Consider the following 27,433-nt stretch of genomic DNA (forward strand, 5'->3'; position numbering starts at 1 on the left):
ATGGCGGGCGAACAGGGAGCCGGTGGCGGCATAGAGAGCAACCGTCGGCACTTGTCGACTTCTACTCGTGCCAGTGCCGATAATGAACCCATCCAAGAGACAGAGCCCCAGACGGGCAAGCAGACCGAACAAGAAGAGGCCAAGGCCCAATTCCAACAACCTTCCCAGGACTCTCCCAGAGGTTTCAACCCGCCTTCAAGCACGTCAACTCCTTCATCAGCACCCCTGATGGCCAGGGCATCTTCCAACAGTTCCACGGTTTCGACTCCGAGCGCGCCGACAGACAGCTACTTTGCACCAGTCCCTGAGGCAAAGGCACCCGCACCGAGGCCATCTCGCCCTCTCGAGCCTCCAGTCACCAAGGGTACCTTGAGCGAGCTGGACGTGTGCAAAATCATGCACAATCCCAAGTTGCGCCACGATATTAACTTTGACCCCGAGCTGCATTTCCGACCCAACCTGGATGGAGACAAGGGCAAGCGGAAGCAACATAAGGCGGACCTCTTCTGGAATACCTTGCAGGACCAACTGGTTGATTTTGTGAGGGAACCGGAGGCTTTTTACGCTGCTCACGGCCAGACGGACGATTGGTGTTTGCCATCACTCTTGAAGGCTGTGAAGGACATCATCCAGACTTTGGTTCCCCAGAGAGACAGGGTTTACTTGGATGAGGGACTCAACGTCGATCTGCTGATGCAGCAGTTCTACAGGGGCGTTGCGGATCTGGAAAAGTTGGCCTTGTGGTTGTCTCGCGTTCTCAAGTCACATTGCGCCCCAATGCGTGACGAATGGGTGGACCAGATGTACAGCCAGCTCAGCAATGGAAACAGGATGAATAACGTGGAGGAGTTGGTCAAGGGCATGAAGAGCCTCTTGAGCGTGCTGGAGGCCATGAAGCTCGACGTTGCCAACCACCAGATTCGTTGTCTCCGCCCTATCCTGATCGAGGGAACCGTTCCATTCGAGCGCAAGTTTTTCGAGAAGAAGATTCAGGGCAACAAGTTGGACGTTACGCAGGCGAACGCATGGTACAGGGACGCCGAGGACCGATACGCATCATCCGTTTCCCCCGTTGCGGCACACTCTTTCGGCGAGATGTCTGTGTTCTTCGAAGCTATTTCCAGACTCATCCTGCCTTCGGTCTCGGATAAGTCTCTGCCAAATACCTTCATCTTTGATGAGGAGCGCTTTATCAAGTTGCGAGCTGATATGCTGGACGCTATCAACCTGGAAGTCTGCATGCGAATGTTCGACGACCTGGAACGCGTTGGCCGACTTGCTGTTTTCGACGTGGATCGATTCGATGAAGGGACTCGCAGCCGACCAGCTTCTTTGACGCCAGCCTTCGACTTCAACACTCCTCCCTCGCGACCCTCAAGTCTCGCCTTTAGCGCGAGTGGCTCAGCAACCTCTTCTCCCAGATCTTCACTGGTATTCGCTCCTGCTGATCCCGTAGACTCCGTGGCGAAGTCCAAGGAACTCTACAACTCACTCGTCGCCTTACTTCACACCTCACCACCGCCACGCCGACACGAATCCCGCTGGGAAGCCCTGGCACCCTCCTTGGCTATCCAGATCTTCCGCTTCTGCAACGCCCCGTCCGACATACTTCCCGTTTTGGAATCAAAGCTCGCTTCCAACGTTTGCGACGTCAACAGCTCGATGTTCCAGGAAGTTCAGGAGCAATTCCACGGTAGGCTCTTGGTGGAGCTGCAGAGGCGGGTCAGGGAATACCGTGGACTAACAGGCGTTGGACTATTTTCAGTCGCCACAGGCGGTCGTGCCAACGGCTCAGGGCGGTCATGGAGTGGCAGCCCCGACCGCGATGGCCGGGAGCCCTCCGAGACCAGCCGCGAAGTCCGTGAGGATGGCGGTCTCGAAGACATGGCGACTCGGCTGGCGCACCTCGGTATTCTTCACTGGCGCGTGTTCGCGGGCCTGGCCTATACCTCCGAGGAACAGGCCGACAGCGTCATGGAGATGAACCAGTTCTAGAAGAACTGCCTCTGAGCAAAGCTCGCCCTTTGAGGCGTCACATTATTTAATATGGACGCTGCTGGTCAAGAAGCCAGCAGCCCGACTCGCCCCGACAAGGGGGGCTTCTCTACTATGTCTGGCCGAACAACAATACCCCTTACAGTATTTTAATCTTGCATTTCACAACTTTTCTCGCAAGAATTCATATCTCTTCAGGCAACGGGTGTTACGGAACCTTAGACGGTGTTTTGGGGATCAAAGCATCAAGCTCGCGCTTTTATCGCGTTGGTTAGTTGATTGGATAGGCGTTTCTATGGCGGTGGTTACATGCAGATACATAGCGCACACTTTTGCATTGCTCTGAGACAGAAAATGAGAGTTTCACTTGACGTTTAAACATTTGTCTACATTTTAATCACAACGCATGTGACTATGTACTCAAGTGAATCGCTCAGCCGAATGGTCGTTTTGGCTTTCTTTTCCTCTGCCCATGCACGCTTGTGTCTCGATGGTGTGTCCTTGCACTCTGTGTCTTGTTTTGGCCAGCTTTATGTCAAATTATTCATCGCTTGCGTGGGCCGGTTGCCGTTCAGATCAATATATATTAATGTAAACGTTAGGCAAAAAGGTGTGCCCACAAGCGGCAAACTGTGTGAGAAGGTTAGAAAGAAAGGGTGTCCCCGCAGGCGGTAACCTGCTACACGAAAGTATTAAAAAAGTGAGAGGGAAAAAGGACATGTCAATCTCAGGTTTGAGCTGTGAATGAATCTTGACCACTGCGTGGTGAACCGAGTTAAATACGAGCAACCCGGATAGAAGCCCCATGATAACTTTGCTGGTGCCTATCTTGCTAGCATATATCTGACGTTAAATGTAATTGAGGTAAAACAACTGTAGCAACAGAAGCGACAATAGGCTCGGTGGTAATAATAATAGGAGCAATCGGCAGCGACAGCAATGACGATATTGAACACGTATATAGAAAAAAGTAGAAATTGGTTCCTCTGGCTCAGGAAAGGTAGGGAGTCTCATGTGTTCTATTGCTCAAGTAGTGAAAACTTCGGTGTGAGACTGGCCTGGATGAGAGGCCCCAAGCACCCAGACAAGACAGTTTCACCGAACACCTGACGTTCTGAGCCCTGGCCTACCCTTAGGTGAGTCCTGTGAATGCGATTTGTACGCTTGATACATTAGAGCTCTCGTGATGGTGGCAAGCAAGTGTGTTTACAACCGGGACAGGAGGGCTGGGAGCCAGACAGGTGAAGCGGGGTCCCAGACTGAGGATGGTGAAGGGGACGGTGAAGAGGGGGACTTGGTCGAGGTTGGAAAAGCAACAATAAGCATGCTGGAGAGGGAAGGAAGGTCAAGTTCGATAAAGTGGGTTACGAAGCAAATCTCTCAAAACGTTGACACTATTCCGAACCTCCACAGACTCGTGTTCGGTCTACTAGCTGCGTGGAAATAATTGCCAAGTTGATTCTGCGATTCCTAAACGTCTACGTTACCAAATATGCCGTAAGTATTGGCCACTTCCTGCTCCAAAAGCCTCAGGGGACTGCACCAGAACATGAAATGGTTGAAAGAAGACTTGAAAGGGGTACGGTCCCTGGTGATACAAGAGAGGCATACCCAAGACCATGTAGAACATTCTGCTACGGTCCTGCAACTCCGTTCTCTACAGCCGACGCCCCTCCTCCGGCGGTTTCTTTTTCAAAGCCCATTGCCGTACCCTTGAGCGTACTTGCCGACGCAAGAGGACTCAAAGGCGATGTGGCAGCAAAAGCAATGAGACTTGGGCACAGACAAAAGAAAATGTGACCTGGACACGGCGCTTGTGTGAGAGTCGCCCTTCGTGGGATGGTTGATGGGGGTTTCAAGGTCACCGTCCAGTACAAACACTGTCCTCATTGTCTTGCATCAGACGGCTAGAAAGCAATATATTTGTTGTGCTGAGGCTGTGTGACACTCATCCTCGCAGCCGGTATCATGACTTTGATCCAAGTCCTTCGGCGAACCCGATGCCGACTGGGACGGGTGTCACTGGGTATCTTAAACGGCCGAAAGGAATCCGCTCTGGCGCAAGGAATCCAACGAACGATGGTCTCCAACACGGCTCGTAGAGTTCGCCGGTGAAACTGGACTGGCCTGGTTGCTTTGGAAAGTTGGCTCTGTAGCTGACACGAAACTACACTAGAGACAATATCTCGTTATCCAGTACGTAACATGCTCATCCCTCAACTTAGAGCCTTTCCATTCTGTCGTCAAGGGCAAAGGACTTTATCGCATCTCTGAAGAAACATGCGCGACATGGGTGATGACGTAAACTCTTATTATCCTTGAGACTGCCTGCCTGACTCTAGGCAGAGCGTTCTTTGTACTATTGCGATCGTGACACGGGCGATATTGGCCCGACGATGACTGCTTCTTTGCGCTTCCTGTGTCTCTTCTACCAAAGCCGTAGCCGTATTCATTTCCCTAACCAACTCCGAAATCATAGGACAAGTCTTCATTTTTCTCGACCGCCTCCCCAGCGAGCCGAGTCGTGCGTGATCGTACGGGGGATATATTTAGTTGATGAGCATGGAAACCTGTTCTCCTCATCTATTAGTCAAGTCTAAAGGGCAGAAATGTCGGGGAAGAGGGAGACTTGCCGCCATGACGACGCAGCATAAGCTGATGTACGGACTTAAACGCTCGCCTACCCTGGCGAATTTCCAAAAGATGCCCATGAAGCTACCGATCGATCAGCATTCTCGTCATGAAGCGTGTGCTCTGTGCCGGGCCTCGTTCTTACCCGTCCTTGTTTCGGTCCATCATGGCGGGTATGAGCTGGTGGATGTATGCGCATGTGCAGACGAGCAGGAGGATGACGAGGAGGAGAGACTGGAAATTGAAGAGGGCGGTCTGGCGGGGCTTGTTAGCATTCTTCGGATTTATTCGTTGGATGCGACTGCGACCCACCATGTTTGCGACTGTTGTCCCTCTGCGCGGGAACTGGCGACGTGGTTGACCTGGATGCAAATGGATGGAAGATCGCGATACCAGAGCCCAGGGGTGCGGTACGCTTCAGCCTCTCCTGTCCGTACAGTGGACAAGGTGGCCCGGAGATTTACTGAGCCACACGTGGCTCGAGCTCTACCTAGCTCTGCGTCAACCCCTGAGGCAGCACCGAGGCAGGTACCTACTTTGGCGCCACCCCCACAGTGCAAGCTGTGGAAACTGAGGCTGAAGCTGCTTGCCCTGTGCGTTGCGCAGTCTGTCACCGTGAATTCTCCATCTGGAGTTCGTCCTACCTCCGCCAATTTCGTCTTCACGATTCAACCTCCACCTCCTCCACCTCACTGCTTGCGCCGTCAACACGAGTAAACCATTCAAAACAATCAAAAACCTGTGCGACTCTACACTAGGCACAAGCGATCCATCAATCAGCGCGCACCGATCACTCACGACTGCCCATCATGGAGCCTCGCGCCCGCGCTGCCAAAAATGTTGGCAAGATGAACTTTAGCCACAACGAGCGTACGCACATTTTCGTGCAAATTCCCTCACAGCGAAATCCCCAAGCTAATTCGACTGCTCCTTCCTAGTGGCTCAGCTGCTCTACGCCCATGGCGACGTGCGGAACCCCCTTCCCGAGACCATCCGCGTCCTCGACGAGATCGTGACCGAGTTCATCCAAGGCATGGCCTTCGAGGCCACCCGAGCTGCCAACTACGCAGGCCGGCAGAAGGTCAAATACGAAGATTTCGAGTTCGCCTTCCGAAAGAACGACGCGTTTCTCGGCAAGGTGCAGGAGGTCTTTGAGAAGAAGGGCGAGATCGACTCGGCGAAGAAGATCTTCACAAAGGACGACGAGGCCGTTCTCATGAAGGACGCAGCGGACCAGGAGGGGGGCAAACAGTCAAAAGACAAGGCCGTCAACGGGCAGGGCGATGCCGCGAGCTCTGCTGCCGATGCTGCTGCGAAGCAGGAGGAGGAGCTGGGCGAGGCGGACGACGACGCCGATGCTGAGAGTGAGATTGCGGGACGACCAGCCAAGAGGGTCAGGCTCGACGGCGACGCAAAATGAGAGTTGGAGGTGGCACGGCGATTTTGTTGTTGGGCACGGTGCATAGCGACTGGCGTTTTGGATCAACGGCCTTGTATTGGCTCAGCTGGCATTTCTGACGACACATCGGCAGAGGCATAGGCAAATTAAGCATGGCATAATTAATACTTTTTGGGGGCTTTGAGCAGTGTGCATCAAATCATCGATCAAGCAGGCCGAGTTTGACATGACGCCGTTGAAACTTTTTGGGCACAATGGAGCGAGATCTGAGGTTTCCACTTTTGACCAGGGTGCATCACGATCTTTGACTTGGGGAAAAGTGGTCGAACCCCGCCGACCTTAATTCGACATACCACAGCCGTCATACCCTCGCATGGCATGACAACAAACAAATCGAAGAAGCAGACGCGAGGTCTCTTCGTGCACACAATAAGGTTCAGCCGCCTTCTCAGTACAACCATGTCATGCATGTGTTGGACTGCAACCGCAAGGTAGAGCGGTGCGGCCTTTTGCCCGTTTCCCGAATCGGCACCGGAGCCGCTGCTGTCGGTAGAAGCTTCACGCGGGACCTCGCCGAGAAAGTGGACTACCTCCCACAGCACGCGACACCCCGGCCACCAGAAAGCCCAGGGCCTTTTCCAAGGTAGCTATTTGTTCCACGGTGTACTGGGTTGCATGCCGCACACTAGCTGGCGATATCGGGGAAAAGGGAGGGAGGGGCGAGACCTTGGCGGCAGGTGACGATGCAGCTCTGCTGTCGCATCACACTCTCTGTTTCTCGTCTCGACGGCGCCTCAGCGGAAACAAAAGGTCTGGCCGCGGGCCTTCCTGATGCATGCTATGGTATGTTTAGGCATCTCAGAAGGAGCCGGTAAGTCTAGGTCAAGTTAGTGGTGTTGGTTGGCTCCATTATCTCTCCGCGCAGGCGCAGAAGCCAAAACAAATGGTTGGCAGTGGATGACCACCCTCGAGAATCTCTCTACCTTACCACGCCTACCTATCGACTCCACCTATGCCGCTCTTTTCCCTTCCTCGCCCATCCACCCACCACCTGAATAGGCACTCCTGCATTCGTTGCTTCGCACTGCTGGTGACTCGTCCATTGCCTCTCTCACCCATCCCATTCTCTCTCACACAGCCCTGTCTGCCCGACCTAGTGATCCACCACACTAAGGCAGACGGCAGCAAAATGCGCAAGGGTGGTGAGTTTGAGGGGTGGCACACTGCACGCAATAGGCTGCACGTATTTCGTCCTTTTCTTGCCCCCCCCGGCCTCCCGGCCCTTGGCCTTGGGAAAGACCCCGACTGACTGATTGACTGCCTGACTGATTGAACCGACAACCGACTGAAGGTGACTGACACACCCATTCATTACTCCAGCCTCCCCACTTCCGATGAACGATGGGTCGTCCTCTCTTTGGTTCTTCACTACACCCCGCTTCCAGTTGTGTTTGAAATCTCTTCGTGATCTTTTCCCACTCGAGATATCACTCCGTTTTCAGAGTTGAAACGTCTAGTCCCTCCCTGGCCTGCTTCACTTCACTACCCCACCGCGCCACCAGGAACCTCTTTGTGCTCTACGCGGCCTCGACTTCAAGACATGACTTCACCTAGCCGTCATGTCTGGCCCGAAGAAAAATGATGATCACCATGTCCCTCAAAACCCCAGGGTTAAGACACAATTCGAAGATTCTGAACAAGACACCTATGGATCATTTGACAGAATGTCGACAGACAGCAAATTATCTTGGTCGCAAGACCACGGAAAGGGCCTCGACCTGCCCGACCCCGAATCTTTCCGATCAGTCTCAACAAGTCCTTTTCAGAATGGGAGAGCCTCGCCGTTGTTGGGTGGATCAGAGTTCCCTACAATACCTCAGACACCACCGACGCAGGGGAAGCTATGGCGGTCCTGGGTCATGAACAAGGGCGTCGTCTTGGTGGCTCTCTCGCAGCTGTTCGGTGCTCTGATGAACCTTACAGCGCGGCTGCTTGAGCTTGAGGGAGAGGGAATGCATCCACTTCAAGTCTTGTTCGCCCGGCAGAGTGTGACCATGGTCTGCTGCTGCGCTTACATGTACTGGATGAAGACGCCAGATTTTCCGTTTGGAAAAAGGGAGGTCAGATGGCTTCTCATCGCCAGAGGAGTGAGTGGGTTCTTTGGCATCTTTGGCATGTGGTACTCGATGATGTACCTCCCTCTTGCCGAAGCCACAGTCATCACGTTCCTGGCTCCCAGCGTTGCGGGTTACGTCTGTTACATCGCGCTGCGCGAACCGTTCACTAGAGCTGAGCAGATAGGAACTGTTATAGCCTTCTTCGGCGTTGTTCTTATTGCTCACCCGGCGTCCCTCTTCACCGGTGATTCGACTTCCTCGGCCGCTGCCACCTCGCCCGAGGATTACAATGCCACGAACGGCACCGCGTCAACGACCACCCTTCCCGGTCTCAACCACCAGGCCACGACGGCAGAACGCTTGACAGCCATCGGCGTCGCCATACTCGGGGTCTTTGGCGCCGCTGGAGCTTTCACGACCATCAGGTGGATAGGCAAGCGTGCGCACCCGCTTATATCCGTCAACTACTTTGCGACGTGGTGCACGATCGTATGTGCCGTCGTCCTCACGATTGCGCCGCTTCTCGAGTTTGAGCAGCCGGCTCTGCGGTTCGCGCTGCCCCACTCAGGACGGCAGTGGCTGTTCATGGTGTTGCTCGGTGTGTTTGGATTCATCATGCAGTTCCTTCTTACCGCGGGACTGGGTATGGATCGCTCAAACAGGGCCAACGCCATGGTCTACACGCACATGCTCTTCGCGGCAGGTTTTGACCGTTTCATCTTTGGCAACGTCATGGGGTGGATGAGTTTGGCGGGATGTGGGCTCATCATCGGGAGCGCGCTTTGGGTTGTCCTGATGAAGAGCCCGCCGCCACCAAGAAGGGAGGTTATGGTGGACGTTGAGGTCGCGAATGTTAGGGATACCGAGGCTGTACCGATGCTGGCGGATATAGACGGGGGTAGAGATGAAGATCTAGAACCGGACAGGGCACGATAATACCATCATGAATATAACACATGGAACGGGGCTGCTTGGAAATGGTATGTTAACGAGAAACATGGGCATTGGCAACCCATAGAGAGGCGGTGCATGCTACCCACTCATGGTTGAGAAACGGAGTATCGCAGAAATTCCGGCTTGCATGAATGAACATTTTCAAAACACCTGGGCATTTGAGTCCAATCACCAAGAGTGGCACTGTTTTCCAGTGATATTAGATGCCTTGATCGAGCCTGTTCATTACACTGTCAGAGAGGCGAGAAGTAGTACAAATTTCCTCTTTCATGGGGGTGCTGAAGAAGCAGCAATCGACAATGCATCGCGAGCTGTCAACATTGTGCTTGCGGGCTATAAGTAATGGCGAAAAGCTATATGCAGCATCTAGGCACCTCGACATCTCGAACGACATAGCTTTACCTGTAAAACAACGCATCATGGCTTAACCGAGTTATACCTCGATACCTATCGGAAAACTCGTTGAGCCGTGATGACTTGCTGAGCTTCGATCACCACCAAAGACTGACGTATCCAGTCCCCATGAGCAACGTCATACGCCATGATGTCAGGTCGTCGACCGATCAAGGGACACAAACGTGGTGTCAAGCACGGAATAGGGGTCCTATCCCAAGTGCAGCCCCTGGAATTCCTGGCGCGCGCGTTTGCGCCGGCGGGTACCTAAAAAGGACCACGATGAGACAAGTCTCAACATTCCCGAACGCGGGAAGAGTACACAGAAGAAATTATGATTTGGATCATGTTTCCACAAGAATACACGCTTGGTGACAAGTATGGTGCGACCTTGGAATCTTGAGAGAAGAATGCAAGACAGTGGACGACACGCTGTGTAACAATAGACGCCGTTTCGCCCTGATGATCAAGATCCAGGTGCCTACAATAGGTCATCGTGGGCCCTCGGCGGAAGAACCCAAACGCTAGGCGAGATGAAAAGGGATGGTTTCCTTCCGTGACTTCAGTGCATCCGACCTAACTCCCGTCACCGGATAAGGTCTCGGGTCCGGGTAGTGATGAATGCCCGTGAGCCAGACATTTTCTGAGGTTTCCTACCCGTGAGGGTGAAGGGGGAGAACTTGAAAGCTCTGCACTGAAATTGTCTGAATCGGAATTGAATGCTTAATCAAGACGGGTTTGATGGGTAACATGTAGTTGGACGTGAATGATATGGAAGGAGGTGCAAACAGGAAGCTATCCCAAGGTCACGTGTGGGACCAGGTTCCCAAAGTGCCGGCCGGCGCCTGCACTGTGCGCCTCAGCTTTGCAGGGATAGAGTGAGGCGCGTCTCCCAAAATCTTTTGGAAGCTTCAACCAAGCCCGTCCAACGCCAATCAACCCCCATCGAAGCCCGCGAATTCATTGCGACCACAACGCCATTCCCGAACGCTCCGCTACACCAATTTCAGACGAAAGCCTTGATACGCGAACAATTGACCCCCGGCAACCGACGCCCCCGCCGCGACGATGGTCCAGATCAGTGAGGTTAAGGGAAACAGTCGCGAGAACCGCACTGCTGCCCACACCCACATTAAGGGCCTAGGATTGAAGCAAGATGGCACGGCAGAGAAGCAAGCGTCTGGTTTCGTCGGCCAAACCACAGCAAGAGAGGTCAGCGGCATCCCTCGTGGTTGCGCAGCGTAATTACTGACAGATCTGCCGAATTTTAGGCATGCGGTATCGTAGTCGATCTCATTCGCGCTCACAAGATGGCCGGTCGCGGTGTTCTGCTCGCCGGTGGACCTGGAACAGGAAAGACGGCCCTTGCGCTTGCCATCAGCCAAGAGCTTGGAACCAAGATCCCCTTCTGCCCGATTGTTGGCAGCGAAATCTACTCGACAGAAGTAAAGAAGACCGAGGTATTGATGGAGAACTTCCGCCGCGCAATCGGCCTGAAGGTCCGGGAAACGAAGGAGGTCTACGAGGGCGAGGTGACAGAGCTCACTCCCGAGGAGGCTGAGAACCCTCTGGGCGGATACGGCAAGACCATCAGCACACTCCTGATCGGCCTGAAGAGCGCGAAGGGGCAGAAGAAGCTGCGGTTGGACCCGAGCATATACGAGGCCATCCAGAAGGAGAGAGTTTCGGTGGGAGACGTCATCTATATTGAGGCGAACACTGGTGCCTGCAAGCGCGTGGGAAGATCAGATGCCTATGCGACCGAGTTTGATCTGGAGGCCGAGGAGTACGTGCCCATCCCGAAGGGTGAGGTGCACAAGAAGAAGGAGATCGTGCAGGACGTTACTCTTCATGACCTCGACGTCGCAAACGCTCGGCCCCAAGGTGGTCAAGATATTATGAGCATGATGGGACAGCTGATGAAGCCCAAGATGACCGAGATCACGGACAAGCTGCGCGGCGAGATCAACAAGGTGGTGAGTAAGTACATCGACCAGGGCGTTGCAGAGCTTGTCCCTGGCGTGCTTTTCATCGATGAGGTAAGCGGAACTTTCATGTCGTGTCTGACGCGAACTGAGACCGGTGGATTAATCTTCAACAACAGGCGCACATGCTCGATGTCGAGTGTTTCACGTACCTGAACCGGGCCCTGGAATCGAACATCTCCCCGATTGTCGTGCTGGCATCCAACAGAGGAATGGCCACCCTTCGCGGTACGGACGACATCGTCGCGGCGCACGGCATCCCTACCGACTTTTTGACTCGTCTTCTCATCGTTCCCACGACGCCCTACCAGCTGGACGAGATCAAGCGGATTGTTCGCATCAGAGCCACGACCGAGGGTGTGCCTATCACCGATGCCGCCCTGGACAAGATTGCGGAACACGGCGTTCGCATCAGCCTGCGGTACTGCCTGCAACTGCTGACACCCGCCAGGTAAGTGAAGAAATGATCGGTTTCTTGTTCCTGCTGCTGGCTTCCCACCGCTTTCTCTTACTCATCCCCATGCGGTTTCCCCTCTCTCTTGAATCGTGGATCGACCGGCTAGTGTGAGACATCCGGGCTAACCCCAATGAAAGCATTCTTTCCAAGGCAAACGGCCGCAGCCAAATCGATGTCCAGGACGTGGCTGAGTGCGAGGACCTCTTCCTGGACTCGCGGCGCAGCGCCAGCCTTCTGGGCAGCGAAAACGGACGAGGTTACATCTCGTGAGAGGAGTCAACAGAGGCATGCTTGTTCGGTAGGATAGAGAGTGAGAGGTCACGGTCCCCCGTTTAGTTTCTCGGATGAAGGATGGCGACGGCGTTGTAAAAGAACTTGTCACATTATCGAAGACCAGAACAGGTAATTCACGGCGTTTTATTTGCTGTGATAAATTACGATGATGATATTCCGTGGGAGATACCGGTCAATTGTCTCAGTCGGGTCCGTGAGAACCAAGTTGTGTTGTTGAGTTTCCAAGGGGCGAGCAAACGAATGCCGGGTGACATGTCCTCTGGCCCACGAGCGACGAGTGATTTCCCGTTGGTTCCCATTTCCTTGTCTCGAGTTGGCTGACCCCCCGAGAAGCGAAAGTGGGTGGGCGAGAGAGAGCAACGCTGTTTGCAAAACAAAAGCCCAGATGAGGAAAAAATGCAGGGCCGCCCTCCCGATTATAAGACATTCGCAGGCCGCGAACCAGAAAAACAATACCTGACGAGAGACATCCACGCACCGCCCGATGCCGATGCCGCCTTCACCCCAACCAGAGGCAATTGGCAATGGGGGGATTTGTAGGTAGCCAGCCCTTCACCGCGTCTTCAGTCTCCCGTTCTGAACCCTGGTCCCACATCTCATCCCATGGTACTCTGGCGCTCATCATCAGAGACATCACCAACGCCAAACGCATTGTGTCCTTGCCGATCAAATTTTAAAAACATTTCCAAGAAGACAGGAAGAAGAATCCACTGGAACGAAGAATTATGGTAAACGCCTGGGGGGGTTCTCGCCTTCTTCCCTTTCATCACGTGGGAGCTGATGTTTCTCCCAGCCTAGACCACTTTCGGCCAGGGGTGGTTGTGTTGGTTCGACGTACATCCCATTGTCTTTGTTCTTTTGGTGGGAGCGCGGGTTTTGATTGAACATTCCAACCGACCTACTTGCATTCATTCCCCTTCTTTCACTTATTCTTTCCCTTGCACTGTTCTCCGCCTGGCCCTGGCACACCACACCCATACCACACCACCACCGCGGACAAGCCAGGTCATTGTTTTTGACGTCTCGCAGGGCCATCGGTCTGCAGTCGGTATGCATGCTTTCCTTTGAGGAGAGGCTGGCTGATGGCAGGGGATCTCGGCGCCGTTAGGTGAGGAAAAGCAGGGGGCGAAGGAGGAAAAGAAGGTAGCCGCGCTCGCCGCGGTAGATGTTGCAGTAGTACCATCATTTAGTAGTTCGCCGACCCAGAAACATCGTCTGGTAGGGGGCCAGACAGAAAGAGAGAGGAGGAGGAGGGCGTACGTGCGGTGTTGCCAAGCCTTTTCTGAATTACAGACGACATGAAAGGATGAAATTCTTAAAATAACACCCAAGAATAAGGCTGCTTTGAGTGCTGCATCTCCCTCGTCTGTATCTCTCGACCTGTATAATTTCCCCATTCTCAACCTTTAAGCATGACCTGGACAGCGTAGTAGGGACGGGGGGTAAGAATTCTTCAAAGCCCGTGGCCTTGCGCGCGGTGTGTCGCTCTGATCACCCAACATCTCATTATCCATCTTTCCTCGCCTCGCCTCGTCGCCGCTGCCGCCGCGTCTTTCTCTCCGCCTTCTTGTCCTCCGCTCTGCAACTTCGGACTTGGACCCGAAGGGAACCTATCATTTTGTTCACCGGGGTCGCAAGAAAGGGGCCAAAACGCATCTGCCCATCTGCTTTTTGCCAGTTGCGAACGGAAAGCACTGGTGGACAGAGTGAGTTGAGTCGTCCCGGCCACGGAACAAACGCTTCCTCACAAAGGAGCTCTACCCTCATCTGCAACAGCTTGGGTGCCGGCACATTCCCGAGACATTTCCCCAAAGCCATCATTTTCCTCTCTCGTCCGTTCGTACGCCGTCTGTTCTGTTTCTTCATTCTGTTCGCTCCTCACGAAACCTGCTGCTCCCTCCCTCCACTTCTCTTGCTGCTGCAGCTGCTCCTTGCCGCGCCTTCTCCGTTGTCGTTGCTGTCCGTCGTCACCGCCGCCGCCGCAACAACAACGTACCGCCCTGCCCTCAACCCCCAATGTCCTTTCTGCTCCATAATGGCAACCGTCATCTTTGAACATAAGGTCATTGAGTTGGACGGTCATTGTCTGCCCCGTCTCTGCTGAATAGGTAGCCGCCATCTCGAAACCACAAAGAAGACGTACAGAACGGAGCGAACAATCGTCTCGACGAGGGGAGAGTCAGAGAGGGAATCTCGGCTGTCTTGTCTCGTTCCAGTTCCCCGATATACCTCTCCATCTGTCTCTCTCACGTCCTTCCAAATACTTACTGCCATTCTTCTTCACTCAAGCTCCCACACACCACCTGCCCCGCCATCTCTTCCAAACCAAACCAAACCCTGGCATCCCGTCGTGTTTCTCACCGTATACAACATACACGCCCCCCCGTCTGTCGCTGCTATCCTTCTCCAAACGCCCCTCTCCGAAGCATGGTGTAAGTCCGAACGTCGCAGAGCCAAGCCAACCAGCCGAACCGACCGCCATCTACCACCTGTCACCGTTTCCACCACCACCACCCTCACACCCGTTTGCACCTCCTCCCAACCTTCCAGGTCCCAAGATGACAGATGTGATTTCTACTCCCAGACCGCGGCGGTCAACCTCTTCTGGGGGCAACTCTTCCCAGTCGACCATGGAGCGCAGAGCAAGCCAGGGGACAGACGAAGGACCTGACTCTGTAGGCTCAGCTGGTAGTCGAGCTAGCAGGAAACGCGCTGCTTCTATCGACGTTGAGGAAGCAAACAACAGCTCGAGGGCGAGAGAGTACAGCTTGGAGACAGGACCGATGGGCGGCGAGGGCAGCAAAGACTACATTTGTCTATGCACGCCCGCTCTGAAAGTTCCAAGACCACGCAACGGTAAGTTCGACACCCGCTTCCTATGGTTCATCTTTCGCCAAAATATGCCGATGATCTCTGTTGCAGACGCATTATGAGACGAGAAACTCGGCAGGCGGTCTTTGTTGTTTGATTCAAATCGGCAGCTGGACACTTGTGCAACGCCTGTTGGCTAACGCTGCTGTTCTTTGATAGCCTTCATCTTATACAGACAGCACCACCAGGCCCAGGTCATCGCGCAACACCCAGGACTCTCCAATCCAGAGATATCCAAGATCATTGGCGAGCAGTGGAGGATACAACCCGAAGACGTCAAGGATAGCTGGAAGAAGCTCGCAGAAGAAGAGAAAATACGACATCAACGACAATATCCCGACTACCGATACCAACCAAGACGCGGTGGACGACCGGGAAGCCGGTCGGGCCCATCCTCTGGAGGAGACACAGGACGTTGCCCCAAGTGCGGAGGCAGATTCATCGCCACGCCCAGAACGCCTTCAACACCGTTTGTTACACCGACTGCAGCAAAATCGAGCATGCCTCCTCACCATCCGAGAGATTTGCGGGGCGGCGGCGGCGACAGCGAACAGCTCCGCCATGCTTTGCCTGGCGGTAAACAACCCATGCAATACCAATACGGCAACTTGCGAGACGTCGACGAAGAGTATGAGGCGACCTCGCCATCGCCGGAGCTCAAGCGGCGCCGCTTCAACGCCATGGGCCACTACCAAGCCGTCTCGTCACCGGGTCCGTACACCGGGCACCCTCTATCGAGACAGCCCCGATCGTCGCTGAGCATGCCGGGAACACCGCCTGTGCCGGGTTACGGACCTTTGCCTGGCCCTTCTGCACTCGCGAGGTCTGGCCACGGCGCCATGGCGCCTCCTCCGCGCCCGCATCACCCTGGATACGCAGGACCGAACCGCGGCTCTGCCTTTGACGAAAGCCTTCGTCTGCCGCCTTTGCAGACCCAGAACTCCCCGCCGCTTGGCAGAGATGGCGACACGAACGACCGCCCAAGCGCCCACCCGGCCGCTGGTTTGGGCATTGCAAACTCACGAGACGCCTGGGCGCAGAGTATCGAAGCCATGATTATGACGATACCTTTCCTGAGCAAGCTGAAGGTGCTGCAAAAGATCAGCCCGACTCTGGCGCCGCCAGGCCCTACCAGCCCTGACATCGAGACCCGTGGCGCAGTCATTGCCGTTGAAGGGGCTGATCCCCGGCAGCTGGAGCAGGTCGGCACAGCCATCCACCGATCTCTGTTGGGCCTGACGGAGATTGACCTTAAGATCTGGAGCGAGGCACCCACCACACCTATCTCAGTCATGTCTGCTGAAGAAGACACCAAGATGAACGACACCGCTTCCGTCTCCAGCAGCAGAAAGAGCAGCCATTCACAGCCGAGTCTCCAGGCATCGGAGCTGTTCTCCAACTACATGCAGACCATGGTGAGGTGGCACGAGAAGTCGAGGGAGATCGTCAGACACGTCACCACCAAGCCAGCCTTCGGACTTGATGATCATCCGCCGAGCAGAAGAGCGTCGGAGGGAGAGGTGCTGGTCGGCTCGAGGCACAACTCGATATCGTTGCCAGCCAAGACACCTATTGCGTTGCTCCCTATGGGTTTTAGTTTGACCATCTCGGACAAGTACGCTTGTATGATACCCATTTCCGACTCGTACGCCCCTGTCGACCATTGGCAATGGATGTCAACCCTTTGGAGAGGTGTCATTGGCCCCGACCTCGTCATTTATGTCAAGACTGCAGCGGAGGATGAAGTTGTCCGAGGAGGTGCCGTGGAGTTCAGAGGTCCCGGTGTAATTGTGGTCAGGATTGCGCACGGCAAATCACTAGACGAGAAGGCTGAGCGGCGCATTTGTTTCGAGGTGATCGAGTGGATCCGGGGCGCCAGTTTCCAGGAGGGATTTGGCCGAGGTTGACAACGGCGAAAAAAGCGAATTTAATGATTTGATATCCTTATGTTTTGGCGATTTGGTCAGAGTTGATAGTCGGGTTGAGACCGTTTCTTGTCTTATTTCTCGACATAGCGTAGGCGTAGATAGGAAAATAACGAGCCGTCATGATCGAATGAGTGTTGCGAAGAGTCCGTTTGCAGTCACGAGAAGTCGACATTGCGGGAGGATGTTGATTCGCATGTAAAGTGAAAATCAATCGAACTGGAGGGCAGGATTGCAGCATTGCGAGCCAAGGGCATGATTCGCACAGAGGTTCGCGCTGATATGCAAGCTCAGAGGCGCCAATGTGCCATGTCAGGGCAAGTAAGACAATGTCTCTGTCTGAATCTTTGAAGGCCGTTTGCTGCTTTGTTGTGTTGACTGTTAGTGCTGTTTTTTTGCATTGTCTGCACTGCGGAGCTCTGTCATTGACTTGTGCTTGTTGTGCAATGCTGTTTTATGCTAAGTAGGATGTCCATATGGGCGTGATATCGCACTGTATGGACCCTGAGTTGCAAGGCAAGGCAGATGCACGGGCCAATCAGGCACAAGTTTGAATTGACATACATCACCCCAGCATAGCTCCAATTGCCCCTGCAGCTGGCGCCGCAGCAAGCTCCGGGCTGGTCTGAGCGCGTTTATTCTACTGGACGCGCATCCAATGCCCCCTAGAATGACATCTGAACACAACGTCAACATCCACACCACATCACGGGGAGCTTCTCCATAGGCCCGCACCCAACGACAACACAACATCGAATATGCTTATATCTTAACGAAGGGCGCTTGCAACAATGTCGGACCTAGGAGTTGGACAGACGGTGCGTCTGTCAGATGGTCGGACCGGCATCGTGCGCTTCGTCGGCACCACCCACTTCGCTAGCGGTGATTGGGTCGGCATCGAGCTCGAGGACGACAGCGGGAAGAACGATGGAAGCGTTCAGGGCGAACGGTATTTCGATTGTGGAATGGGCCATGGCATGTTCGTGCGGCCCACGACGTTGGCCATCATCGCCCAGGCCCCGGCGACTGCGAAGCCCGCAGCTCGCAGGCCTAGCCGGCCGAGCAGCTTCAATCCTGGCACCGGGCGGGCGGCGACGGATTCGGGATTGACTAAGAGGATGAGCCTGAACGCGCCGAGTCCGAGCCCGGGACCTAAGGGGTCTCGGCCGTCTTCGGGTATGCTCAGGGTAAGTGTCCGTCCCGTTGTATCGGCTTGGATCAAGGGACAGATGATTGACATGAAGCGACCAGTCTCCGACCAAGTCACCAACAAAACAGCTCGGATCAGCTACTTCGAGTGGCGCGCCATCACGGACTACTACCCCGTCAAACACTCGCACCTCGGCTGCGGGAACAAAGACGACGCGACCAGGCGCATCAAGCACGCGAACGTCCATGGGTCCTCCGCCGATACCTACCACGCGGACGCGGCAGCCGTCGACTTCTTCAGTATCGGGGAGGTCAACCGCCACAAGGCCAACCAGCGGCCGGCTCTCCATGACTGGGAGAACAGCCTCTTCTACCAGACGACCATCGGCAGACATGGGAGGTGGAAAGTCCACCGAGAGTGGGGATGATGCTACATCGCCATCCAAGGATATCGGCGACAACAGCCCCGTCCAAGCAAGGACAAAAGCCCTCGAGAAGCTGACATCAGGGTCAGCCGGCCCTTCAAGTACATCCGCAAGACCAGCGGCGACAACTACCGCCCGTTCTACAACAAACGCAGCCGCTGCCAACAAGGAAATCGAGGACCTCAAGGCCAAGTTGAAGGTCCTTGAACGAAAGAGATTAGAGGACAGGGAAAAACTGAAACAGCTGGAGCAAGTCCAAGGCGAGAGGGATAGATTCGAGTCCATCATTCAAAAGCTGCAAGCCAAGTATCAACCGCAGCAGAACGAGAACAATGAGCTGCGCAAACAGTTGAAGGAGGCGGAGACTAGGTTCGAGTCCATCGAGAACATCCAGATGGAGCACGAGACGGCTTTGGAGCTGGCAACACTGGATCGAGAGATGGCCGAGGAAACGGCAGAGGTTCTTAAGGTCGAGCTCGAAGCTTTGAAGCAAAAGTCGGAAGAGCTGGAGCTCGAGGTGGAAATTCTCCGCGAGGAGAACGCAGAGTTCGGACAGGGCATGTCATCGGAAGAGCGTGCCAGCACTGGCTGGTTACAAATGGAGAGAACCAACGAGCGCCTTCGTGAGGCTCTTCTGCGACTTCGAGACTTGACGCAACAACAAGAGGAGGAGCTCAAGGACCAGATTAAGACCCTGGAGAGCGACTTGCAAGACTACACCGCTGTGCAAGAGCAATTTGAAGCAGCCAAGGAGAAGCTTGCCCAGTCTGAGGCGGCCGTCGAGGATCTCCGCCAGCAACTGGACACGGCGCTCGGCGCCGAAGACATGATCGAGGATCTGACCGAGCGCAACATGAGTATGTCTGAGCAGATCGAAGAGCTCAAGGCCGTGATCGAGGATCTCGAGAATCTTAAGGAGGTCAACGACGAGCTTGAAATCAACCACGTGCAAAACGAGAAGGAGATGCAGGAGGAACTCGACTTCAAGGACAGTGTCATTGCTGAGCAGGCTCGACGGGCAGGCGAGCAGGAGGAGGCCTTGGAGGATATGGAATATACTCTGTCCCGCTTCCGAGGTCTTGTAACCAGCCTTCAAAGCGATCTTGAGGACATGCGTGCATCGCACGCAGTGACTGAGACGGAGTCTGAACAGCTCAACAGCAAGTCCCGTGCCATGATGGACTTGAACATGAAGCTTCAGATATCTGCTTCCAAGGCCCAGGTCAAAACAATCGACCTGGAGCTGCGCAGGCTGGAGGCTCAGGAAGCTGAGCAGCATCTCGAGATCGTCAAGCTCTTCCTTCCCGATACCTACAAGGAGGACCAAGACTCTGTTCTCGCCCTGCTGCGCTTCAAGAGACTGGCTTTCAAGGCCGAGCTTCTGCAGGGCTTCATCAAGGAGCGTGTCAACGGTCAAACCCACCCCGGCCACGAAGACGACATCTTTGCTGCATGTGACGCCATTGACAAGCTCACATGGGTTGCCTCCATGTGCGAGCGCTTCACCAATGCCATCAGCCACTGCTCCATCGAGCAGTTCCAGCGATACCAGAATGCCTTGTTCGAGCTGGAGCCTGTGGAGCGTGCTCTCAATGGATGGATCGACGGTCTCCGCCGAGATGAGCTCAAGGAGAAGAAGTGCGCGGATGAACTCCAGCGCACCATTGCACTCATGTCGCATCTCGCCGAGGTCCATCTCACGAATGACTTGCCCGACTTTGCTGAGGATACGTACATGCAGACTCTGGTGATGCAGAGCCACCTCGACTCTGCCGCTACCACTCTCGCTACTTTGCGCGCTATGGTCGAACGAGTTGTGCCCGCGGAGTCTGACGAGGACGAGATGGCGCAGCACTTTAATAAGAAGGCCGAGCTGGTCGTCACCCAGACCCGCAGCGCCAAGGTTATTGCTGGCAAGGCTGTCAGAGCTCTCCAGGACCTCAAGGCCAGGTCTCTGGCGCTGCCGCATGAGACCAAGGAGTCGTTTGAGCAGTGCTTGGATGCCACCCGCCAACTTGCTGCCTTGGCTCGCGAGATTGGTCTGGATCTTCACCTTCTTCTGCATGAGGAGGGCCGCAGTGAGCCATACACGCACCGCGAGATCCAAGATACAATTGCCAAGGCCACCGTTAAGGTCGCTATGTCGAGCGAGTCCGATCTGTTCTCCACCTACTTGTCTAGACTTCGCACCCTTACAAGTCAAATATCTGACTTGGCTGCACTCAGCACGGACTTGTCGCAGACTCAGGAGTTCGACGTCACTCCCGCGCCCTGGAAGCTCCGGTCCCTGGAGCTCAAGGCCATCAAGACGATCCCCGTCGACGCTGAGGAGGAAATGCGCCGCCTTAAGGAGGAGCACAATGAGGCCCGCAGGGCTATTGCGCAGCGCGAGGAGACCCTCAGCACGGCGAACCTCAAGATCGAGACCCTCGAGTCGCGTATGAAGGATGCTAATGCCAAAGCCTCTCGTATCGAGGATCTCGAGGCCCAAATCGAGGCCGCCAAGCAAAAGGCCGCCAGTCTTGCGGAGGACATTGACAAGCAGGATCGCGAGCTTAAGACTTTGGAGACGGACCGCGACAAATGGAAGAAGATTGCTGGCGACAGCAAGGCCTTCGCGGACGGTGCCGGTGCGGCGGGTGCCAAGGCTGGACAGGAGCGTGCCGTCGCCACGGCTCGGGAGATGGACGCTCTCAAGAGCGACATTGCAAGCCTGCAAGCCGCCGTGCGCTATCTTCGCGAGGACAACAGACGTGCCAGGACGACAGAGCAGCATAACTACGATTGGCTGGCCGAGCCACTCACAAAGGCCCCATCGGTCGTCGAGCAGCGTCGTGCTTTGGTCATGGCCGAGGGCAAGGACGTGCTCAGCGAACTAGTCAAGTTCACAACATCTGCAAAGGTGTACGATCTGGGCACTTTGCCAGAAGACAAGCTGGCTTGGAAGCCGGCGCGCAGTACCCCGCAGTACCATGCGGCCAAGCAGAAGGAGGACCTCGCGGCGTGGAAGAGCTGGCGGGACTCGGTGCTGAAGAAGTCGGAGGTGGTACTGGGCCGCAAGGATGCCGCGGCGGAGAAGAAGCAAATGATGAGAAGCGTGGCGGCGAGGCTGCAGATTCGTCTGCCGGACGTGGACGGCAAGATGGTGCCCGGCGGCGGGCGAGATGTGCAGATTGTTGGATCACGCGAGTGGGAAGGATTGCAGGGGCGCCTGGCGGCAGTATGATTATCATGCAATGATGCTCGGTGGTAGTAGGACCAGTGGCCAGATATACCCCCCCATCCTTATGCTCAGCAGCCATCTCTTTTTCCACACGCTTTGTACGATTTTTTTGTCGGTGAAATGTATGTGTCCCCGTCCGTGATATCGTCATGATTCGTGGTCCCGGTTTATCCTCATGATATGCATGTCTAGAAAAATGGCACCTTTTTTTTGTCCGAATCTCTCTCTCTGTCTCTCTCTCTCGCTCGAAGACCTTGGGGGCGGCCCCTATCAAGGTTTGCCCTTGCCCTTCTTCTTCTTCGACGCCTTCTCCTCCGCACCACTGCCACCACCACCACCCGCGGCCTGTCCCATCAACGCCGCCATCGGGTCTCCTCCGCCCTGCATCTCCTTCATCATGTCCTTGAACAGGTTCTCGCTGACGCCGCCGCCAGTCATGGCGGGGCTGAAGTACGGCAACAGGTCGCCCATCTTCCAGCCGCGGGGGACGGCCGGCTTGGGCCACGGCTTGCCTGGGTCGGGCGCGGGGGCGCCCTGCACGCGGGCCTTGAGCGCGGCGCTGTTCTCCGTCGTGGGGTTCTCCTTCAGGTGCTTCGCGACGAGGATGTAGAGGTGGTGCTTGTTCTTAATGTCGGGCATGCCGGGCGGCTTCGCGTTGGGCGACGCCTTGCCGCCGTCCTTGCCGCGCCCGGCCTCCCCACCGAAGCGTATCCTGATCTTGACGCGGCCCGGGTTCGCCCAGTCCTTGGGGTGGAACTTTGCCGGCTCGAAGAGCGTCGGCAGGCGCAGCGCCGCGCACGCGTTGACGATCTCGCGGGCGATGGGGTTCATGACGGCCAGCTCGCGAGGCACGCGGCGGCCCTCGGCGCGGGTGCGGCGCGCGTCAAAGTAGATCGGGTACAGGCACTGGAAGTCGGCGTACTGCTTCGGGTCGTTGGTCGTCTGGAACTCGGACGACCCTGCGCCGGCGCGCGGGGCGGCGTTGGCCGCCGACGGGATGTTGGCGGGGTTGATGCGCGAGGCGGCGGCTGCTGCTGCTTGGGCGGCCGAGGTGGAGGAGGACTTGGGTTCGACCCGTCGCATAATGTCCATGTCGTTGAACTCTTCAATGTCGCCCTCGGAGGGGTCCGAGTTCTCGAGGTCGCTGTCCTCCACCTCTTCTACCCGTGGGTGTGACATTTTGTTGGAGTATTAATCTGGTAATGGAGTGCGTGTGGCTTGGATTGCCGATGCAGTCGTGTGCCTCTTGACGGGGGTCGGGCGTCGTTGTCGTCGTCGTGGGGTGTTGGTGGTGTAGGTTGAATCTGGGAGGTGAGGATACAGTTGTCGATTGGGAAAGCGGCTCTACTAGTCCCCTCTGGGATTTTGCATGGCAAACGTGTGTGGGGTTGGGAAACGACGGTTCGCCGTGGTGGGGGAAAATGACACTGCGCGGCCCACCGTGGCGGCCAGGGTTCACCTCAAGAGCTGGAGGTGCGTGCTAAAGCGGGACAGCTTGTCGGAACGTCATCTCATAACGAAGTTCAACAACGGCTTCACCCCCAAAACATGGGATGGGAGCGTCACAAAGAGCAACGGTTTCAGGAAATAATATTGAATTAGCCGCAAGAAGAGGAATGTTCCGACATTTTGCCAGTTGTTCGTCCATCTACGAACACATACTACACCCCAGCTGTCTATCTATCCCGATTGCGTCCTATGTGCAACCAGACCAGAGCATAAATCTGCATCTCCCCAAGTAAATTGTCCTTCCTCCTTGAGAACGATCTTTCGGTTTCTAGTTCTCGTGGATCTTGGCATTCTTGAATTTCGTACCAGGGGGGTGGTCAGTAATGCGGAACTTGCAAAATGGATGGGTGCAAGTGTTGCCGACCACGCTGGGGCACTGAGGAATAGTGAGCAATGGACTCTTCCAAGAAGAAAAACACAGGACACAACTTACGTGATGTCCATAAATGCAGTTTTCGACGTCGCACTCCTGACCACTGGTGCAGGGGTTCAGACGGGTCAAATGAGCAATGGCATTGATTTCGTCTGCGTTAGGACGATACTTGTGCTCAAAGCAGCATTCGTCACCCTTGGCGCAGGGTCCACGGAGGTAGTGGTTGTTGCATAGCTTTGCGGCCCCAGTCCGTTTCTTGATGTTCTCCAGAGCTGACTGGTTAATGGGGATCGGGGGATCAATCCCGCGCTCGCCAGGATTCCATGTTGGAGTGTGCAGTTTCGGCTGAGAGGCCGTCCGAATTGGGATGTTGACGTTTTTGTTGGCTAACGGAGTTGTGATTTGAGGAGGTGGACTCGCTTTGGTGACGCCGGCCCAGGAAGAAGAGGAGGGCGTAGTGGCGGAGGCTGGCGAAGAAACTGCAAGAGTTGGCGACGTGGTCGTCGGTTTGAAGTAGGTGGATTCAGCCGAGCGATCGCCACTTCGGTCAACAAGCTTTTGGTTTCGGAAAAGGCTGGGGAGAGGGTCCAGAATGTGGACATTGGTATTCTTCAGCTCTCTGACCGTTGCAAAGCCCTCAATAAGGCTCACTCTCGCGCGGGTATCCGCATCCTGAAGGATCTCGTCAAGAAACGGAGCATATCCTGCGTCGTGGGAGATGCCTAGCAAAATCTGTCTGCAATTGTAGTTTCTCAAATGCCATCGCGTAGCCTCTGCACAGGGTAATCGAGTCAGCAACTGGCCAAGCACAACGAGGCTGCCCAACAGGGGCTGATATCTTGGGTCGCGTGACCTGCCGAATAACCATCCCAGAGCCGGCAGCATCGCGGGAAACGTACCTTTGATTTTCGAGTCGGCACGTTCCTTACCGTGACCGACGTCTATGAAATCAAATGAAGCTTTAGCTTGTGTAAAGCCTAACGAAAACTCCTTGAGTTCGGACTCGCTATCCAAGCAGCCGTCACGGCGCATGGCTCTTGCGAGGCCCGACATGTTTGCGCAAACTTTGGCAATAATCTCAACTTCGCCCGATTGGCTGCCAACGTATTCGGCGACGGCGGATCGAAGGGTGTAGGCCGCTTGCTTGCCACCCTCGATACCCTGCTTGATGTATGTTTCTTGGAACTGAATGGCTCGAGTCAGCGTTTGATCAAAATACCAGGATAGAGACCGAGGTTCCGCGTACAAGGAGGCCATCGCCGTCAATAAGTATCAAGACGTAGGGATTGCGGTTCTACAAAGTTCAGCAACTCTGAGCCTCCAGAACAGGCTGCTGTCCAGCAACCGGTGGTTCCTCTGTTTACCTTGAGATAGTTGTTATCTGACTCAAGGCCCGACAGCGTCTGCTGCATCTCTCTTCTCGAAATGGTGGCATGGTCAAGATCGAGCTCAGCGTTGCGCAGCTTCTGCTTGAGGATTCTGTTTTCTTCTCCAATTGTACGCTCAATCTCTTTGGCATATATCAAAAGGTCCTGTGGAAGAAAGAGACGATTAGCTCAATGAAGCATTTCATCTGGCATTCCGAACTCTAATTCTATGCGAAAAAGTGAAATTCCAGCAGGAACGGAGCGATGGTTCATCTCGTCGCGCATCGCATGCAAATGGTAATGGGGCGGGGCAGAGACGATGAGGTGAGACACCAAGCAGGCGAGGCATTGTACAGCGCGAAGCCTCCCCAGAGAGCCACGGCGATATGTACCAGACAGGGCCGGATTGGGCTGAGCTACCTAGGCCGATGGAGCTGTCTGGGGAAGAGCAAATAAGGTATGCTTTGCAGCGGCGGGCATGGGTTTGGAATGGAGCTTTGGTCCCTCTGCAGACCAGAAGGAAGCTTAAAGGAAGCCCCATTTGAAGGGTAGGAAACGGGAAGGAAGACTCGAACAGGGGGTGAAAGGGAAAAGCGAAACCCACCTTCATCAACTGGTCGCTGGCAGCTTGATAACCCTGCAAGGTTTGATAACGGCCGACAAAGTCCATGATTTCGGAGCTCATTGCGACGGGTTTCGCTCTCTCCATGCTCTTGAGGCCGATAGCAGATGGGAAGCGAACGTTGACACCGGGCGGAGAGGAAAGGGAAGGCAAGGGGGACTGGCTCGTAAGAAGGTAGGGAGCAGCAGGGGTTGTATTGGCGTTGGTAGAGAAGGTGGAAGAGGTGGTGGTGGTGCTGCTTTTGGTCGACATTTGGATCGAGAGACTGGGGCTGGGTGTGACCCGGCCGATGCTGCAGGTGTAGATAGGTGGGTGTGGGTGCAGGCGATGTGAGGTGAGGTGAGGAAAGGAAAGGCAAGGTATCGATGGTAAGGCAGCAAGCAGCAGGTGAGGGTGGACTTGTTGTGCACAAGTGACTGTAGACAGCAGGGACGGGATGTCTGCAGTTGCTATTGGTGCTTAGGGGAGACGACACAGGCAATAGAATAAAGTACCGTGCCTGTGCTTGGGTCGCGTTTGGTATCACCAGCCGCCCGAGGCAGATTCAGGGTCGGGGAAGGTAAGATAGGTACTGTGAGACTGAGGTAAGGTAGGTGTGCGAGGTATGCCTGCTTGTCTGTAGGTAGGTAGGTAGGTACCTAAGGTAGGTAAAGTCGAGGTGCGTTGCGCCTGCCTGCCTTGTCCTCTTCTTATTCGACCAAATAAACCTAAATACGGTAATCTGCTCTGTGGAAGGTTGTTCCTGCTGGAAGGAAAGAGAAGCGTGCGGTTCGTGTGTTGATCAGGCTTGCGCGAGTAGCAGCAAGAGCGGCGAAAGTCAGGTAGGAGACGGAAAAAGTTTTATCTGGCTGACCGCGACTCTCCAAAGCAAAAATAAAAATAAAAAAATCGTGCGTTCAGCTAATTAAAGGTGACGTGCCTTTGCAAAGAGAGACCACGCGGTGCAGTAAGGACGGGGGACGATAGGTGACCAATTCGAGCTTGGATCGCCAAAGGATGCAAAGGGAAAGACGAAGGAGGGAAGGTTAAGGTAAGGTAGGTAGAGTGGTGATGATGCTTGCGCAGGGCTGGATTTGGCTGGGGCTGGAATGCGATGCGATGCGATGTGCGATGCGATGCGACCAAGGCGTTCCGAGTCGGACAAGCTAACGTAGTCAGGACCTTCACCTCAAGCTAATGCGAGGTTGGTGAAAGTAGCGATGGAGGCGAGCGCGATCTAATGTGGACAACGAGAATGCCTCGAGGCAAGGAGAGTGTAAGATAGTTAAGTGACGCGCTGTGAGGCGACGCAAGGCGGTGGTGCAGCAGCGGTGGGAGGTAATGGATGTATGTATGTATGTCTGAGATTGCGAGACCAGGGCTGGGCTGGTCAACGACAAAACCGGTGAATAATTAACGGCCAGACTGAAAAGGCAACCTCGATGAATATCGAACTGGCTTGGTCCAACGTTGGGCGTGTGTCTCGCAGCCGTGCTGTGTGAACGTCCCCGGCGTCCTCGAATTTATAGGAAACGAACCCTGGTCATGCGAATGGTCCAACAACTGTCTTTTCAACATGCAGATTTCTGTTTCCTGCTTTCTGTTTCTTGCTTAGACGCGCAGAGGAAACAGAAAGGCATGCAGAAAGAGGAAGAGAGGGAGAAAGAAAGAAAGCGGTGAGCCAGAAGCAACCTGCATCTGATTTCCTGCTGGGTCCCGGTACAAATTTTCTGGATGGAGACCGCTGATGGTCGTCTCTGCGATC

The 27,433-nt window shown here is 54.9% G+C and overlaps 8 protein-coding genes across 8 annotated transcripts; 6 read left to right on the top strand and 2 right to left on the bottom strand.

Annotated features, from left to right (window-relative positions):
* On the top strand, nucleotides 1-1,995 carry SOK1 (the record flags this gene model as incomplete). The annotated part of the gene is made up of 1 exon (XM_037318361.1): nucleotides 1-1,995. One exon carries the CDS (start codon nucleotides 1-3, stop codon nucleotides 1,993-1,995), a length of 1,995 nt encoding a protein of 664 aa, XP_037182421.1.
* A 3,440-nt stretch (nucleotides 1,996-5,435) lies between these two features.
* On the top strand, nucleotides 5,436-6,046 carry TAF13 (Transcription initiation factor TFIID subunit 13; the record flags this gene model as incomplete). The annotated part of the gene is made up of 2 exons (XM_037318362.1): nucleotides 5,436-5,496; nucleotides 5,565-6,046. The coding sequence occupies 2 exons, from the start codon at nucleotides 5,436-5,438 to the stop codon at nucleotides 6,044-6,046; spliced, it is 543 nt and encodes a 180-aa protein (XP_037182420.1).
* A 1,703-nt stretch (nucleotides 6,047-7,749) lies between these two features.
* Nucleotides 7,750-9,078, top strand: CGCA056_v003106 (putative transport protein; the record flags this gene model as incomplete). The annotated part of the gene is made up of 1 exon (XM_037318363.1): nucleotides 7,750-9,078. The coding sequence occupies one exon, from the start codon at nucleotides 7,750-7,752 to the stop codon at nucleotides 9,076-9,078; it is 1,329 nt and encodes a 442-aa protein (XP_037182419.1).
* Nucleotides 9,079-10,557: 1,479 nt separating this feature from the next.
* Nucleotides 10,558-12,201, top strand: RVB1 (RuvB-like helicase 1; the record flags this gene model as incomplete). The annotated part of the gene is made up of 4 exons (XM_037318364.1): nucleotides 10,558-10,701; nucleotides 10,761-11,528; nucleotides 11,594-11,925; nucleotides 12,069-12,201. The coding sequence occupies 4 exons, from the start codon at nucleotides 10,558-10,560 to the stop codon at nucleotides 12,199-12,201; spliced, it is 1,377 nt and encodes a 458-aa protein (XP_037182418.1).
* A 2,654-nt stretch (nucleotides 12,202-14,855) lies between these two features.
* On the top strand, nucleotides 14,856-17,003 carry RFG1 (Repressor of filamentous growth 1; the record flags this gene model as incomplete). Its single annotated transcript, XM_037318365.1, has 2 exons — nucleotides 14,856-15,081; nucleotides 15,256-17,003. 2 exons carry the CDS (start codon nucleotides 14,856-14,858, stop codon nucleotides 17,001-17,003), a joined length of 1,974 nt encoding a protein of 657 aa, XP_037182413.1.
* An 809-nt stretch (nucleotides 17,004-17,812) lies between these two features.
* ro-3 (Dynactin, 150 kDa isoform) lies at nucleotides 17,813-21,821 on the top strand (the record flags this gene model as incomplete). The annotated part of the gene is made up of 2 exons (XM_037318366.1): nucleotides 17,813-18,588; nucleotides 18,635-21,821. The coding sequence occupies 2 exons, from the start codon at nucleotides 17,813-17,815 to the stop codon at nucleotides 21,819-21,821; spliced, it is 3,963 nt and encodes a 1,320-aa protein (XP_037182412.1).
* Nucleotides 21,822-22,088: 267 nt separating this feature from the next.
* On the bottom strand, nucleotides 22,089-22,997 carry SEC65 (Signal recognition particle SEC65 subunit; the record flags this gene model as incomplete). Its single annotated transcript, XM_037318367.1, has 1 exon — nucleotides 22,089-22,997. The coding sequence occupies one exon, from the start codon at nucleotides 22,995-22,997 to the stop codon at nucleotides 22,089-22,091; it is 909 nt and encodes a 302-aa protein (XP_037183398.1).
* A 598-nt stretch (nucleotides 22,998-23,595) lies between these two features.
* CGCA056_v003111 (uncharacterized protein) lies at nucleotides 23,596-25,941 on the bottom strand (the record flags this gene model as incomplete). The annotated part of the gene is made up of 6 exons (XM_037318368.1): nucleotides 23,596-23,703; nucleotides 23,761-24,473; nucleotides 24,600-24,885; nucleotides 24,947-24,994; nucleotides 25,065-25,232; nucleotides 25,672-25,941. 6 exons carry the CDS (start codon nucleotides 25,939-25,941, stop codon nucleotides 23,596-23,598), a joined length of 1,593 nt encoding a protein of 530 aa, XP_037183399.1.
* Nucleotides 25,942-27,433: the final 1,492 nt, after the last annotated feature.

This window comes from Colletotrichum aenigma (assembly GCF_013390185.1).
Source record: "Colletotrichum aenigma strain Cg56 chromosome Unknown KSG_Cg56_contig02, whole genome shotgun sequence".
Lineage (NCBI taxonomy): Eukaryota > Fungi > Ascomycota > Sordariomycetes > Glomerellales > Glomerellaceae > Colletotrichum > Colletotrichum aenigma.